At 49.3% G+C, this 16157-nt stretch overlaps 2 protein-coding genes across 3 annotated transcripts in view; one reads left to right on the top strand and one right to left on the bottom strand.

Moving 5' to 3' along the window:
* Positions 1-494: 494 nt before the first annotated feature.
* The window catches only part of LOC124525662 (protein HIRA), a 105735-nt gene continuing 90072 nt past the window's right edge, over positions 495-16157 (top strand). Inside the window, exons 1-4 of one of the 2 annotated variants that reach the window (XM_047098205.1) lie at positions 495-581; positions 1024-1208; positions 1913-2563; positions 2711-2878. In XM_047098205.1, the coding sequence (XP_046954161.1) occupies positions 2743-2878 (136 nt within the window). In that variant the 5' untranslated portion in view covers positions 495-581; positions 1024-1208; positions 1913-2563; positions 2711-2742. Of the gene's footprint in view, positions 582-1023; positions 1209-1912; positions 2564-2710; positions 2879-14128; positions 14276-16157 lie in introns of those variants that run through there. The other variant, XM_047098206.1, reaches the window with a different exon arrangement.
* On the bottom strand, positions 9871-13864 carry MRPL40 (mitochondrial ribosomal protein L40). The gene is made up of 4 exons (XM_047098210.1): positions 13071-13864; positions 12664-12747; positions 11555-11713; positions 9871-10264 (listed from the first exon to the last, which is right to left on the bottom strand). The coding sequence occupies exons 1-4, from the start codon at positions 13121-13123 to the stop codon at positions 9940-9942; spliced, it is 621 nt and encodes a 206-aa protein (XP_046954166.1). The 5' UTR covers positions 13124-13864; the 3' UTR covers positions 9871-9939.

Below are 16157 nucleotides of genomic sequence, written 5' to 3' on the forward strand. Positions count from 1 at the left end.
TTTAGAGTTACCTAAGAATTACTGAGTCTGACCTGGAAGTGGAACAATCAGACTTGGTGGTTGATTTTGGGAAGGAGAAAGCTCACTCTGAGATCCCATAGGCAAGCCTCCTCCTTGCCCCTTCTTGTTTTCAGCCCTTGCGGGTGCTCCCACTGCCTTAGCCAAAGCAGAGTTCCCCAATTCCTGATAAAAACCAATGGAGGGGATTGGGTTGCTCTAACTTGAGGTGTTGTTTCTCTTTTTTCACTTAATTCTCTCTTTTCCCAGGTTGATAGCTTAGAACATTGCCTTTGGCCTAGAAAAAATGGCTAGATATGTGCTCTATAAATAGTGGTTATCCCATTACTCTGGCTGCAATTTAAGTATATGAGGAAGGGTGTTTCTATTTTTATTTTACATATTGATTTTTTTTTTTTTTTCAAAAGAACCATCAGAAGGTGGATTCCTGATCTGAATACATTTCCACTTGTATTTTGATTTCATATGGAAATATGAGTGAATAAACCTAAATGAATCTGTTCTACAGTAAAACAACTTCGTGATGAAGCACAAATACGAATTAGAATAAATAAGTGCTAAAGGTACATTCCTCCTTCTCCTTCCCTACCTCCCACTCCCAGTTTTAATGTATTAAATTATCCAAGGTTCTGCTGGCCTATCTTTTTTATTAATATTAATTTGGTCTCAGATCACTTTCTATAATGTGAGATCTTTTGACATGTTAATCTAATTTAATCTCTTTTGTTCCTTGAAAATAATTTTACATCAAGAATTTCAAATAAAAATGGGCAATGACTAAAACCTGGATTGCTTCCAAATGTTTGATTAGGTACCAACATGGGTTGCCCCAACCGGGCCTCCAACCAGAAGTTGGAGGAAGACTTGCTTGCAGGTGTCCCTTGTTCCATCCTGCCATTAGAAAAGAGCTTCTGTGTAGGACTTCTGGAGAATGTAGGGAGAAGTGAGGTTCTCTGAACCCTGTGTTGGGATTGTCAGCCCGAGCAGGGTCTCCTCTTGTACCAGGACTCCTGCTTGAAAACAGGATTCCATCTCTGGACAGAGCTCCTTGAACACTCAAGAGAGGATGCCCCCTTCAGGATGGTTGCTCCAGGGTCCACCCACATATCATCAAGTCAAGAGAATAGATGATTGTCATGAAGACAAGAGCTGGACTATTGCCCAGACTGTCACCACTGATGATGGACAAGGTATTAAGAGGCATGAAGCACTGCTGTGACTTTCCTGACCCTCCACTTAAGGGGATCTCTCTTTCATTAGCTGAAATAGAAGCCCTCCTTGGTGGGTAGGCAGCCTCCATTTGCAGGATCACACTGGCTAATGTATCATTTGATGCATAATGAATATTAAAGTAAGGCACTGGCCTTGGGTTTTTGTCTTTCCTAAGCAACATCTACAGTGTATGCAATAAAACCATTCCTGGTGCTTTGCTGGAGCCACACTTCTTTTTGCCTGGGCTGCAGGTGGCCTTCTGGTGATATAGAGGGGAGGGGTCACCTTGTCATTACTGCTGCCCCCTGGTCTGCAGCCCTCTCTGTCTTCAAGCTTGGTCTATGAGCCAGCTTGGCAGGACTCCTGGTAAAATTGCAGCATTCTGGCCCACCTTGAGAGTCTGACCCTGTCTCATTCCTGGGGTGGGTCCAGCAACTGCATTGTAAGAGGCTCCCCAGCGGATGACTAAGTTTTCCCAAGTTGGAGACCCACTGCATAGGTATTGCAGGACTACTCAGATTCACTAGCTTCTTTGCTTTTATTTCCTCTTGTGGACCTCTTTTGTTTACAAACTTTCCATGTCTTCCCATGTCTCAGAGTAAAGCCTTCATTCCTAATCAGACATACAAGATGCCCCATACTTACTTATTAAGGCTTCTTCTCTGCCCCTTGTCACACGCAGCCTCCATGCCTTGGACCAGCCTGCCACTGTGCTGGAAACATCCTTCGCTAGCCTCCACTACTAGCCTGGGTTCCTTCAGGACATCATTGGGCTCCCTAGACCTCCGCCCAGCCAATACAGGTTATTTTGTGAGTTCACCCTCACCCTCAAGTGGACACTCAAGTGAAACTACTGTAGCCGCAGACATGGCAGCTTCGTCACATGGAGTTGATGCTCAGTATGTGCTTATGAAAATGAGCCCTATCTTTTGAGGATTATGAAAATGAAACCGGCCTGGACCCCGTGGTTTCAGAAATAGGTAACGAAGTGCTACCTGGGCCGCCCGCCAGGCACCAGGCAGCTGTCATTCCTTTGGCCTCCAGGATGGACTACAGACTCTTACCCTCGGCCCCCCCCCATCCCTTGGGCCTCATGGGCCCCGCCTTTCCACGTGCCACCGCCCCCGGGTGTTATTGGCTGTTCTGCCCTGATGTCTTGTGTATTAGCTCGTGACTAGGAGGTGGGTGAGGAGTTATCGGCATATCTCTGAGTTCATTGGTTCGTCAATCCGTCAATCATACGGTGCGGGCTTTCTTCAATTTTCATTGGCTAGCGAGTTCAGAGGAGGGATTCGGCAGTCGCCCGGTAATGGCGGATGGTGGCGGATGGCGGGTAAGTGCTGGGGGCGCCCGGGAAGTGGGGGGAACCTCCTCGGACCTTGTGACCGGATTATCCGAGCCTTCTTCCAAGGAGGAGGCGGGATGGGCATCTGGGCGGGCAGCGCAGAGGCCTCCGGCTCAGGCGAGCTTCTCACTGCAGCCGCCGCGCCCCTGCGAGACCTACAGCGCTGAATGGAAGCTCTGCCGCAGCGCGCGGCACTTCCTGCACCACTACTACGTCCACGGCGAGCGGCCAGCCTGCGAGCAGTGGCGGCGCGACCTGGCCAACTGCCGAGAGTGGGAGGAGCGCCGGAGCGCGGAGGCCCAGGTGTGCCAGGGAGCCAGGGGTGGCGCTGGGCCTAGGGGGTGTATTGCTGAAGCGTCCGAGTGCACGGATCACGCCCTTCCCACGTTCCAAGTCCTGAGACGCCGGAGAGGAGTACTCACTGGGTCCCTCCTCTTTTTGTGCTTCCTTTCTTTTGAGAAATACGAAAAATTAGCATACCATCGGGGCTTTCATACATTGAAGACAAAGGAGGAAAGTTTAGAGTTTGGAGGGAGAGAGTGTTAGTGCAGGCCTGCAGAGAAGGGGATATTGGGGAGGCCTGAAAAACCAGAAACCAGCCTTAAGAACCTTCACCCAGACCCAGGCGGGCACATATGAAGAACAGAAAGAAGGTCCAGGTGTTTGGAGCAGAAGGAGGGTGGGCTGTAGAGAGGTAGGGGGTGAGGCTGGAGAGGTACCAGGTGGTATCTGGTGGGCCTTAAAAAAGGGTTTAGATTCAAGTGTAAGCGTGTGCTGGGAAGTATGACTTGATTTGTATCTTTAAAAGGTCAGTCTGACTGCCATGGTGGGAGAATGTATTATGGAGGGGCAAAGAGACCAATGAGGAGATAGTTCTAGTTTTCCATTCATTCAGCAGATACTTATCATGATGGGAGCTCTTAGAGATACAGGAGTGATGAAAACCGAGCCCCTGCCCTTCTGGCACCTTCCGTGCCTTCGAGCTGTTTTTGGTTGGGGAGATGGAGAGAAGCTTGAAGGTGCAGTGCTCATGGGAAAGGGGTGAGGGCCCAGCAGGATTGGGGACTGCTTCAGCATGGTTAAATGTATGTGATTATTGAAACAGACAAACAGATATGGAAACCAAGCTCCTGTATAAAAGAAAGTGATGACAAATCCATAAGTGGAAATCAAAAAATTTTAAACAATAGCTTATAGCCTATACAGGAAGAGGTTAATGACTTTTTTTTTCTTTTTCTTTTTTTTTTTTTTAAGAGAGAGCTCATATATCAGTAAGAAAAATGGGGAGTGCGTGGCTGGCTCAGTCAGTTAAGTGTCAGACTCCTGGTTTAGGCTCAGGTCATAATCTCATGGTGTGGGTTTGAGCCCCAAGTCATATTTTGTGCTGACACTGTGGAGCCTGTTTTGGATACTGTCTCTTACCCCCTCTATCTACCCCTCCCCTGCTTGCTCTCCATCTCTCTCTCTCTCTAATTAAACAAACATTAAAAAAAAGATTAAATGGGGATTATTTCAGAATAGAAAAGTTTGGCAAAGGGCAGGAAGAAGGAATTCATTCAAAAAAATCAAATGGCCTGGGATACAAGGTCAGATGACCAGTGGTTTCTGCCCAGTGACACATCAGAAGTGTCTGTAAGGATGTGGAGAAGCAGGGGTACGTGTGCAAGTGTTTGTGGAGTGTTATGTGTTCTGATTATCCAACAATTCCATTTGATTATCCAAACGAATACCTTTTGACCCCCTAGTTTTACTTCTGAAAGTCCATCCTAGGGAAGTAATTGGGTAACAGTGCACAGTTAAAAGTTTAAAATATCCATTGCATCACTATTTGTGATAGCACAAAACCTGAAAGCATCCTAAATGCCACTAATAGACATTTAACCAAATAACTTCCTCCAAACAGTGGGGTATTACATAGCCATTAAAAAGAATAAATAGCGAATCTATCTGGGCAGGGAAAGGAACCTGTAGTGTATGGTTTAGTGAAAAACTGAGGAAGTACAATAGCCAGTAGATTATTCCATCATCAGGGAAATGTGTAGCATTAAAATTTAGTTCTAAAATTGTGTTGAGGAAGCTGTGAATTTCACCTCAGTTCCAGAAGTCTGGGAGTTTTTCATGTTCTTTGCATTGCTGATTGCTTTTTAAACAAGAACAAAAACATTGAGACAGTTGAGCTCTAGCAAAGACAATTAGAGAAGGTGAAATTATATGTGTAAAAAGGCTAGTAGAACACCTGGTGCCTACCAAGTGCACCTTTCATGGTGGTAAGGTACTGCCCTGTGTTTATTTGGCAGGGAGCAGGTGGGGGGAGGTGCGGGAGTGGCAGAGAAAAGCCTGCTGGTTGAGTGTCACCTATTGTCTTTCATCTAGATTCCTCCATGCCTGTCTGGGGCTCCCTGCTCATGTGTCTCTTGCCTTACCCTCCCCACTCTAGCCACTCTTTCAGACTCTTGTTTCTCTTCTCAGCCCCATCCTGGTCTCAGGAGGTAAACCTGATTAGGTCGACCGAAAGCATCAAGCCCTGAGACCCAGGAGAAGACATTTTAAAATTTACTCAAATTATGGTGAACTGCACAATAGTTTTTCACAGTAGCTTGGGAGAAAGTATGATCTATATGTGTGTGTTCTAATACGGAACAATCGCCAAGGTTTATTAGGTGGAAGCAGCCAAGTTTGTCTGACTTGTGTTTGGGAGGGTGCTATGGAGGAGGGAGGTTCAAGGGCCATGTGAGCCAGAAGTGATTGGGGTCTCCTTTGCACAGCAGTCCCTCTGTGAGAGTGAGCGTGCGAGAGTCCAGGCTGCACGGAAACACACCCTCGTGTGGGCCCTGAGGCAGAGCCCTCCTGCAGACTGGCACCTCCCTCTGCCACAGGAGGAGAAAGACCAGTGACGAGCACTCCTGAATGGCTTCCCCTGATCTAAGTGGGGCTATCGCAGGACCCTAAGGACAGTGACTGGCCAAAAGAGTCTAGTCGGTCCCTGAGAGCTTCTACCGCCCAGAACACAGAGCCTGAGGTCTCCAGCCCTACTTGCGCACCCTTCACCTGCATTCAGAGTGAACTGAACCTGAACTGCACCTGCTGCTGCAATGCTCTGAAAGACAATTTCACCCACTGCACAGCTTCCAGGATGCCAGACACCACTGCAGATCCCAGTGAGCAGCCAGGTCAGGCTGGTTCGTGTTCCCCTCTTGGGGACAGCAGCATTCTCAGGTAAATTCTTGAGTGGTAGCCCTGACCCAAGTGGTCATGTAGGGGGATCAGAATGAGGTAGCTAAATGGTTGTGTTGTAGTGAATGCCTTTCCTGGTCCTGGATTTGGTGAAACTGCATTGCCAGCCCCTGGTGCTTACACAGAGCTACAGCCCACTCAGTTCCTCTGCGGACACAGGTGGGGTGTTTCTTCTCCTACGAGATAGGCCTCTTGAAGACTCTGGTTTTTAAGAAATGCACACAGGTACAGAATACACAAGCTTGCGTTAAAAGGGTTCATAGACTCTTGGCTTAAGAAAGCCAAGCCCGAGACACAATGGAATTTTGGTCTCTTTCCTTCAGAATATCCCTTGGTCATTTTTAGAAAATGTAGATTATATCAAAAGCCATTTCACATATTTTATTCCAAACAAAAGCTGACCATTAAATCCACAATTTAATAGTTGAGATTGTTATATTTAGCACCTGACATTGTTGTATTGGGAGAGTTTTGGGATTTTGTGTGCTTATACTCTTGTAGATGTTTTAAAAATATATGCATATGAACCAACAAGAACTCTAGTTCTTGAAGAGGTCTTTTTATTACTAATAATTTTGCATCTTGTGACTGCATAGCAGGCCCCATTGTATGGTGCTGAGGGTGAGGCTGGCTGTGTGCCCAGCACCCTCCCTGCTCCTTCCTGGCCAGTGAGGCCCACCGCATTTTATTTATTTTTTAATGCTTATTTTATTTTTGAGAGGGAGAGACAGAGTGTGAGCAGGAGAGGAGCAGAGAGAGAGGGAAACATAGAATCCGAAGCAGGTTCCAGGCTCTGAGCTGTCAGCACAGAGCCCAATGCGGGGCTCGAACCCACGAACTGTGAGATCATGACCTGAGCTGAAGTCGGACACTTAACCAACTGAGCCACCCAGGTGCCCCGGGCCCACCGCATTTTAGTACTTCTTCACGACTGGGCCCCAACCTGGCCAGAAAGGACATGTTTTAACTCCACCATCTTTTAACACACTCTTCGGGGCAAAATAATCCCATCACTTCAGAAAGGCATACATTAAAGAAAACTTTGCCTTTTCATGTGCATTTTCTCCTTTGCTATGCCGAGTCCCTGTGACTGCATGTACCTGTAAATGTTAGGGGATCTGCGCATAGGTCCTCAGTAGCCTTTCCTGAGTGTGTATGTACTTGTGAGTGGGGGGCGAGGGGAGAATGTGCACACAGGTCCCCAGTGGTCCTTCCTTGTGACTGTATACCTGGGAGTCGTGAGGGGTGTGCACATAGGTTCCAGTAGCCTCCCCCTGTATGTTTGTACCTGTGAGGTGAGGGGGGGAGTGGTGTGCACCTAGGACCCCAATAACCCCTTCCTGTGTGTGTATGTACCTGTTGAGTGGTGGGGATGTGTGTACACAGGTTCCCTATGGTTCCTCCCTGTGTGTGTGTCCCTGAGAATGGTGTGGGTGTGCACATAGGAGCCCAGGAACAGAGGTGAGTATAAAGAGCCCATCCCAGGGTGGGGTGCCTTCACATCTGAGTCAACCAGGGTATCTCTTTTGTGGTGTGGCTACTTTCTGGAGCATTTTAGGCCAAGAAGGAGAGGGAAGGCTGCTGGCGATCTACGGGCATCCTCTTCACTCGGAAACAAGGGATATTTGAATTTTCCAATCTGCATATGATCCCTTGGGCTTCCTGGGGCAGGGCTGCAATAGCAGCCAGCAGTCCTGAAGGGCTCACCTCAAGGGATCCACACTCTACGTGCTTCTTTAGGGCCGGGGGCTGCCTGCCACTGACTGCTCTGTTAAGAAGTCTTATTCCTTCTCTGCTACTCAATGAGTTCCACGTTGACAAATAATCATCATTGCACAGAATGTTCCTACACCTGCTCCTGTGTTCACCCTTCACAACATCTGAGCACCTGCTACATGCCAGGAGGGCTCAGGCTCTAGGATTGCAGTCTTGAAATGGGCAAGTTACTTCAAAGAGTTTTAGTTGAGTTTAGGAGACAGACAAAACATTTAAACATCATTAAATAAGTCTAAAGTAATGTTAAGTGCTGTGAAGAAAATAGAGCAGGATCTCTTAAATTTCTTGCATGAAACCCATAATAACAAGGGTTTTATGATCTCTACATACTTTGTATACAGCATATATGGTTGAAACAAGTTTCACAAAACAATCCTTGTATAGTGTGTGGTACACTGACATTTTCAGTTCTGTGCCACTGAAAATAAACTGCTGCACATGTGGCAACTTGGGTGAAACTCAAGGAAACCATGCGGAGTTAAATGGATACATATGATAGTTGCATTTATGTAACACTGGTGAGATGATGTAATTATAGATGGAGAATGGTTACTGCTGCCAAGGGTTAGGGATGTGGATGTGGCTATTAAGGGGCACACAAGGGCATTCTGTGGTAATGGAACCTTCACATATACAGAGCTGAATGTGTGATGACATTTTGTAGTGCTAGGCATACACACAGATGATTGCAGACATAGTGGGAAACCTAAATACACTCTAGGCTGTACCTATGTCAGTCTCTGGGTACTGACACTACTTGGTGTTTAAGATGTTGACACTTGAGACTGGGAGAACCACACACAGCCCCTCCCTGCATCCTTATTTCCAACCTCCTGTGAATCTGTAACTACTTCAAAATAAAAAGTTAAAACTGCTGGCCATGACCCCATGAATTGATTATATAACCTAATGGATGAAAACTGTTCGAAAAGCACTACTGCAAAGCACCTGCAGTGGGCAGGGAGGTGGGGAAGGCAACATCGGAGCCCAGACTTGGATTAAGAGGCTTGAGCCTTGTAGAGAAAGGGGCACACAGGCCACAAGGAATAAGTAAGTGCCATGTGCAGACCAGGGGAAGGTGGATGGGGGGCTGTAAGGTGTAATCAGGGTGGTCAGGAGCCAAATGGCTGACCTGGCTTGTGCTTCACAGAGCCCTCTGGTTGCCTTGCAGAGGAGCTTGGCAGGGGCAAGGGGAATGCCCACATGGAGAGATGAGTTGGCTGCTGCAGTGGAACAGGCAAAAGTTGGCAATGGCATGGACCTCAGAGGTAGCAATGATGTGAAAAGTGGCTGGATTCGGTGACTGGCTCATAGGTAGAGCCAAAGAACTTAGAATCCTTAGGCAGGTTTTTCTCCGGTAAAAACATTTATCTAAGTAAACCAGAAGTGAACCACACACTAGGAAAACCTGAAGTCTTACTCAATTGTTTCCCCAGTTTATCAGCACTAAGGTAGTGAAGAACCCAAAGCTTTTCTGAGGTGGCTAGCAGGCTCTATTTGTTCACTTGACCTTCACTATTTATGGCCTGAATTGTGCCCCCCCGCCCCATTCCTATGTTTAAGCTTTAACTCCAAGTATGTCTGAATGGGACTTTATAGATAAGATGCTGAAAGAGGTAATTAACTTAAAATGCGATCATTAAAGTAGGCTGTAATCCAATTTGACTGGTATCCTTATTAAGAGAGGCACAGAAGGATGATGACCCTGTGAGGACACTGAGAAGGCAGCTCTGCAAACTAAAGGAGAGAGGTTTCAGGAGAAACCAATGCTGCCAACCCCTTTGATCTTGAGAGTTCTGGCCTCCAGAACAACTGTTGTTCAAAGCCTCTTGGTTTAGGGTACTTTGTTCTGGCAGCCCCAGCACATTAATACGTTCACTGTTCTAGACTAACAGCACTTGAATAAGAGGGGTGCCATGTGCTCCTAGGGGACACAGCAACTTTAGTGTGTCCCAGGCTTGCTCCAGTCTCTTCAGCCTCCCTTCCCAGCCTAAAACCCAAAGCTGGCCCTGCCAAAGATACGAGGAAACCCAAGTGCTCCATCTGCCCCAACGAGAAGGTTCTGCCTGTCTGCACAGGCGTGCGATACACAGTACAAAACCTGCATATCCTTCATTTCTCCTTGAGGTACTTTGTGCCTCTTGCTGGTGGTGTCTGCCCCACAGGATTGGAATCTTTTTACTCAAAGTCTTGGCCATTCATTCCCCAATACCAGACAAGGAAGGGTAGCATCTCTCACCCCCATCCATTCTCAGGTGAATTAATTTTGACTCTAACATAAAACAGACACTTGATTAAACATTTATTTACAACGTGCTTGAGTCCTGTTCTGGCTCTAAAGGTAGCCTGCAGCTCTACCTCTTAAACTCCACCTGTGTATACACCTTGGTGATGTCATGGTACCTGCCTTCAGGGGGCTGGTAGTTGGAGACTGGTGGCGTGTAATCTGGCCCTTCTTTTTCAAAGGGGAACAAATTGGGGTCCCGCTTGGTGGCCTCCGCATGTAGCTCTGGGGACAGGAGTTGCAGCTCCTGCAGAGCTTCCTGTTGGGCCTCAAGCATGGACTTGATGGCATCTCTCTCCATCTCATGCTCTCGATGCTTATACAGGGACCACTTCTTCAGAAGCAGAGCTCTCCGCTCACTCTCCTCAAAAGGAAGCTCCATGTGAGGCCGCTGTCTGGGAACACACAAATCCAAAGGTGTGAAGTTGGGGATCACCAGTGTCACTGGCCAGGCAGTCTGGGTGACTGCATATGACCCAGCCCTCCCCACTGCCAGAAACAGATGAGACTTTGAGAAAAACATGGAAGTTAGGGACAAAATAAAGAATGGAATGTCGGTGTAACAGCTGTAACTGACGCTGGAAGCCAGTGCTATTTGCTTTATGTGGACGCAAGAAACAGCGATGCTCTAAGAAAATTGGTAGCACTTCCTCTGCCCCAGGCTGAGACTACCTTTGGGGAGAGGTGACTTTTCAGTGAAGTGGTGTTATGAAAATGGACACCCAAATCCCAGGGAGTCAAGAGCCCAGATCAGCCCACTAGAGTACCAAAAAAGCATGTGCCATGTCCCGTAGGTATGGCAAAGTGCTACTTTATAAATGGTACACTTTTTACAAGGCAGCACACAACAAGCCTACACACAACACATGCCAACTATGAGCATTTGTATCATAAAGCTTGAGGCTAAGTGTTTTCTACCATCAACATGGGGCAAGGGCTGCAGACCCAAGACCCAAGTCATCAGTCATATAGCTAAAACTCCTCTTGCAAGAAAGCAACAATATGAACTGGCTTATCAAACAGTTATTCCGAGTTTCTTTCCCATTTCAGCCATTCAAGAGCACCACGAAAGAATGCTTTTGCCAACTGAGGTGCCTGCGTGGCTTAGTTGGCTGGGTGTCTGACTTCAGCTCAGGTCATGATCTCGTGGTTTGCCAGTTCAAGCCCTGCATCAGGCTCTCTCCTGTCAGCACAGAGCTGCTTGGATCCTCTGTGTGCCCCCCCCCCCCGGCTTTTGTGCTCGCTCACTCTCTTGAAAATAAATATTTAGGGGTGCCTGGGTGGCGCAGTCGGTTAAGCGTCCGACTTCAGCCAGGTCACGATCTCGCGGTCTGTGAGTTCGAGCCCCGCGTCGGGCTCTGGGCTGATGGCTCAGAGCCTGGAGCCTGTTTCCGATTGTCTCCCTCTCTCTCTGCCCCTCCCCCGTTCATGCTCTGTCTCTCTCTGTCCCAAAAATAAATAAACGTTGAAAAAAAAAAAAAGAAAATAAATATTTAAAAAAGTAAAAAAGAATGCTTTTGCCAACTCCCACAAGACAGTCAAGGAGAAAAGGACTCAGACCAAGACCTAGTCACCCCACACCCACTCACCCCTTCCTGTCACAGGCATGAAATGCAGACAAAACTAGCCAAAGATGATGGAACTCTTTTTTTGTCCTGAGAACCTCAACCCTAGAGGACCCTTACCTTGCTTTATCCAAGAGCTTCACAGGTGTTATAAAATCTTCAATGGGGATTAGCTCCTGGCTAGCTTTCTCCAGTCGTCTGATTCTCTTTTTCAAACGGTCCTTTGCTGCTTGGTCTTTTTTAGGATCTACCTTTTTCTTCTTTCTCAGAGGTTCCGCTCTAATGGAAAAGCAAACATTAGACATTTTCCTCTTCAGGCTCAGGAACATGCTGAGACATGGCACTAGGTGAAGTGCCCTGAACTTATACTGAGCTCTCCACTGGGGAAGGAACTATGCAGGGGTCTAACCTCACCAGTGGAGTGTGTAAGGGAGATGGCCTCCAATCCAGGATTCTTGTGAGAACTGTGGGTACTGTTAAGCCAGGAAGGGCTAGAAAAACTTCATATGGCATCAGGATATAAATTAAAAGTACTCATCTTTAGTGTTGGGTTCAGGTGTGCCTTGGGGTTGCAATGGAAACTGAAAATACTAAACGGATGAATTAGAAAATCATTATAAATCCACGTTATAAATGGATTTGTGATTTTTTATTAGAAGTGATTTTAGTAAGACTAAGTATAATAAAAGTGACTGGCGTATCCCTATTTACTTTTCAGGATTTCTTAACAAATTTCCCCATCCTAGAGCATTGACAAAAGTCTGATGTACTCCTGAGAACATATATCCTCTGGTGATAATATACTACTAAAAATTAAATTCTCTAGCATCAAGACTGAGCTTTGTGAATCAAGTCCCTAGAAAGTATCCGGACTCCTAGGTGGGAAATCTAGTCCTCATGCCTCTCCCCACCTCTCCAGGGAACCAGAAATGGAAGGCCCATGGAGAAACAAGTCTATGCTGTGTCCTTTAAAACATACAAGAATCCCTCTAAAACTAATTTTTATTTAAACCACTTTTAAGTTAAATTTTTGTTTTGTGTTTACAGACAGCAGTATTCCACATATAGAATGCTGAAAGACAGAAAAGCATCTGCCAAAATTTTACTGAGAAAATTTGCAGGAAATTAATTTTGCAAACAATGTCCAGTGGTCTCTTGCTTTCTTCTGTTCATATGCACATCAGTCTCCCGCTGACACCCCCAAAGAGGTCAGGCCCACGGTAGTTTACCTCATGGGAATGAGTTCCCAGAAGGAAAATAATGAAGTTCGCTGGTGGGTGTCTCTAATCTGTGTCTGCCAAGTTCCCAGAAGCCTGAAAGAGATAGGATATATAAATGTCTGATTCTCCCCACTGAACAGGAAAAAGGGAAAAAATTATGATACTCAAAATCTGGGGCCCTTGTAACTATTGGATGTGACGACGAGGTCAATGTGGGAGACTTCAACCCCCCCCCCCCCCCCGTTCACACTAGAGAGCACTTGGGCAGGGTCCCTGCTCGCCAGGGTCCTTGGTTTTCCAACCACAGGAAGAGGCGCCATCAGCTAGCTCCTCCCGAAGATAAAGTGGTCAAGAGTGGTCAGGGAGGGAGCGCAGGCGAGGCACCCGCCCGAGACACTCCTGAGGTCCGCACTCACCAGCTCCCCGAGCGCAGAGCGCGGGCGGAAACTCTCAGCGCTGCTACAGCCATGGCCCCTCTGGCAGCCGACCGGCTGCTTCCGGGCGCACACCCTTGGCTGTCCGTCCCGCCGTGCGCCGCGCAAAGGTCCGGCCTTCCCGTGGCTCCGCGTTCCCGCGTTCCGGCTGAGGAGGGCTGGATTGCACCTGGCCCGCCCCCGACGTGGCCCCGCCCCGCACGTCCCGACGGCGCGCGGGCAAGCTCTGAGCGCTTAGCGCCTCGCGTGACGTCTTCCTTTCCGCCTATGTTTGCGGCTGAGAGCTTTCCCCGGCTGAGGGCACGACCCCGCCAGTGGTTCCCCTAATTAGTCGGCCTGCGCCCCTGTGAGGGCCAAGACCCCACAGTGCAGCCGGAGTGGCCGAGAGGGCGTCCTTATGGGTCCAAGTGCCCCCGTCTGTGAAAACGGCCCCGATCTTCCATAAACGCGTTCGTCTCGGCATCCCCCTGACCCTTCCCGGGACTAGTTCGTTCCCCCGTTTTCGTCTGAGCCCGGGGCTGCGGCCCCTGCCGGCAACAACATCCCGGCTCTGGCACGTGGCCTGGCGCTTTCGAGATGCCCAATAAACGCGTGTTGATGAATGACGGAAGCTAGCTAATTAGTCGGACTCGGAACCAGCGAGGTAGAGAGCTGGAGAGAGGCCGTTCACGCCATCCTGACCCCTCCCGACTCCGGCGGCCCGGGCTGCAACTCGAGGCCCTGTTCGCCCGCCGCACTCCCAGCCGACCCCCTCGGCGGCAGCCGCGCCAGGGCGGGCCCCAAGCGTAGCCAGCCTGCTTTGCCCCTACCCAAGAAGGAGCCTGGCGGCCCCGTCTGCGAAGGGAGCGGTTTCCCGCCGGGGCGATTTGGCAGGTGCGCGCCGTGACTTCCGGCGTTGCCCGGGAGCCGCCGGAGGAGGAGCGGCGCAGGGGATGCGGCTGTGGCGGCGGCGGCGGCGGCCGAGCGCGGGGGGCGGCTGTGGCGGCGGAGGGGGGCGCGGGCCGGCGATGGCGCGGCGGCGCTGAGGGCGCTGGGCGGGCGGCGGCCGGAGGGCGGCGCGGGAGGAAGCAGCAGCGGTGGCTCCATGGCCCGGGCGCGCTGAGGGACACGGCTCTCGCCTCAGCCCAGCGGCGGCGGCGGCGGCCGAACAATGAAGCTCCTGAAGCCGACCTGGGTCAACCACAATGGTGAGTGCGCGCAGTGGTCGCGGAAGGCCGAGCCTGGAGTGGGGTCGGGGTCTAGAGTAGGGTCAGAGCCGCGCACAGGCCGTGCCCGCCTCGCCCCCCGACGCGCCCGGTGCCCGGTACCCAAACCGCGGGGTTGGCGAGAGCGGACTTTGTCCTCGGCACAGGGAAGCCGGCGAGCTCGGGCACGTGCTCCGCTTGCCCTCAGCGAATCCGCCTTCACCCCTGGCACTTACACTGAGCCCTCGGTCGCCCACCCGTGGTCCGTGGAGGAGCCGCGGCCTGCCTCCGGGGAGCGGCCCTGGGCGCCAGCCAGCTCCTGCCACTCGTCTGCATCAGCCAGGATGTGCTCAAATGGTCCAGTGTCTGAAACTGGGGTCCAGTCCCCCTTGTGGCCTTTCAGTGGCAGGGTGAACACCTGAAATATGCGTATCTCTGCCCTGGTGAAGGGGCTGTTACTGCCAGGATCTGGTGACAGTGCCCCCATTTGGGGGACTGTGGCTCGGGCCCCAAGGTCCCACAGCTGAACGAACCACGTTTGTTCTGTACGGAGACATCAGGGTGACTTGGGTTGGAGCTCATAAGGCGAGTGGTGATCTAGGAGAGGGCTTTCCTTAGCCCTGTGGCAGTGGCTCCAGAGCACACCCTTGGGGAACAGACTCTTTCAATCCTCTGGTTGTGTACAGATAAGCACCCAAAACTGGTAGCACAGTTTGTCATAGTTGTACTTGATTGGCACTACTGCTGCAGGAATTGGCCTTTGCTCCCCAGGGAGGTGAGGAGAAAGAGCCACCCCCCTCCCCAATCTCCCTGCTGATAGCACTGAAGCCCAGGGAGCACTTCTCCAGCCTAAGGCCTGAAGCCCTGATTCCAGGCTGTCTCTGCTGACAGGAAAAGGGTCACCCTGATTCTGTGTTGTTCCTCATTTCTACTTTGCAATGTGACTAGAGGGAGCTAGTGTTTTCTTTGAGAGCAAGTAGAAGCCCCTTTTTTATACATGTGTAGCTTTTTAGTTTTGAACTTAATCCCAGGATGTTTTCTACTATTGCAACTGAACTGAACTGAAACTGTATGTCCTTACAGTCAGAAGTGCTCTTTCCTTCCATCTTCTTGTGTGACATCTTTCTCATTTTTCAGTGTCCCGATGAGGTCACCTTTTTTGTTGTTGTTCCCATTTCTCCTGTTGTATTCCATTGATGTGCCCTGTCCCTGTGGGTTTACGTTTCATATTACTCACCCTCCAGCCCCAGCCCCAGCCCCAGCCCCTGCCCCAGGGCAGGGCCTCATTCTATATTCCCTGCTAAACTCAGCAGTACCTCCCACACAAAGGGTATGTGGTAAATATTGGGTACAAGAGGTATGCTGAGGTTTCCATAATTTACAAAGACACAATTAGGTTTACTGTGCATGAAAGCAAAAGTGGTGAACTTGAGTTTCATTTCTCCTGTGCTGATCTCCAAGAGCATTTCCTGATGTGTAGCATGTAGATCTTTCCCTGGAGAATTGGGCAAATGTTCGTTAATTATAAATTATGGTGCTTGTGAGTCAGGAAAGGAAACATTTTGTTATGAACTTGTTTGCTGTGTAAGTGAAGATCTGAAGGAATTTTTATTTTAAAACGCTTTGTCTAGATCAATTTTTGTGTATGGTCTACCCCTCTTCAGTCTCTTTTACTTCTTGCCATATAATTTCTAACTTTGTGATAAACTCCTTTGTAAGACACAAGTTTTATGCTATGTAAGCATAAGTATGTCAAGATGCTTAAGCGATTAGGTACAAATGAGAGAGAGTCTGCAACCAGGCCAGCAGCCAAACATCCCAGCCTGGCAGAGTGGGCAGAGCAGTGGGCTCTGGCCTCTTGTTGCTATAGTCTCTCTCTCTCCAT

The sequence above is a fragment of the Lynx rufus genome, unplaced genomic scaffold, assembly GCF_022079265.1.
Source record: "Lynx rufus isolate CCGP_SWC_20201006 ecotype Redwood Valley unplaced genomic scaffold, mLynRuf1.p SCAF_45, whole genome shotgun sequence".
NCBI lineage: Eukaryota > Metazoa > Chordata > Mammalia > Carnivora > Felidae > Lynx > Lynx rufus.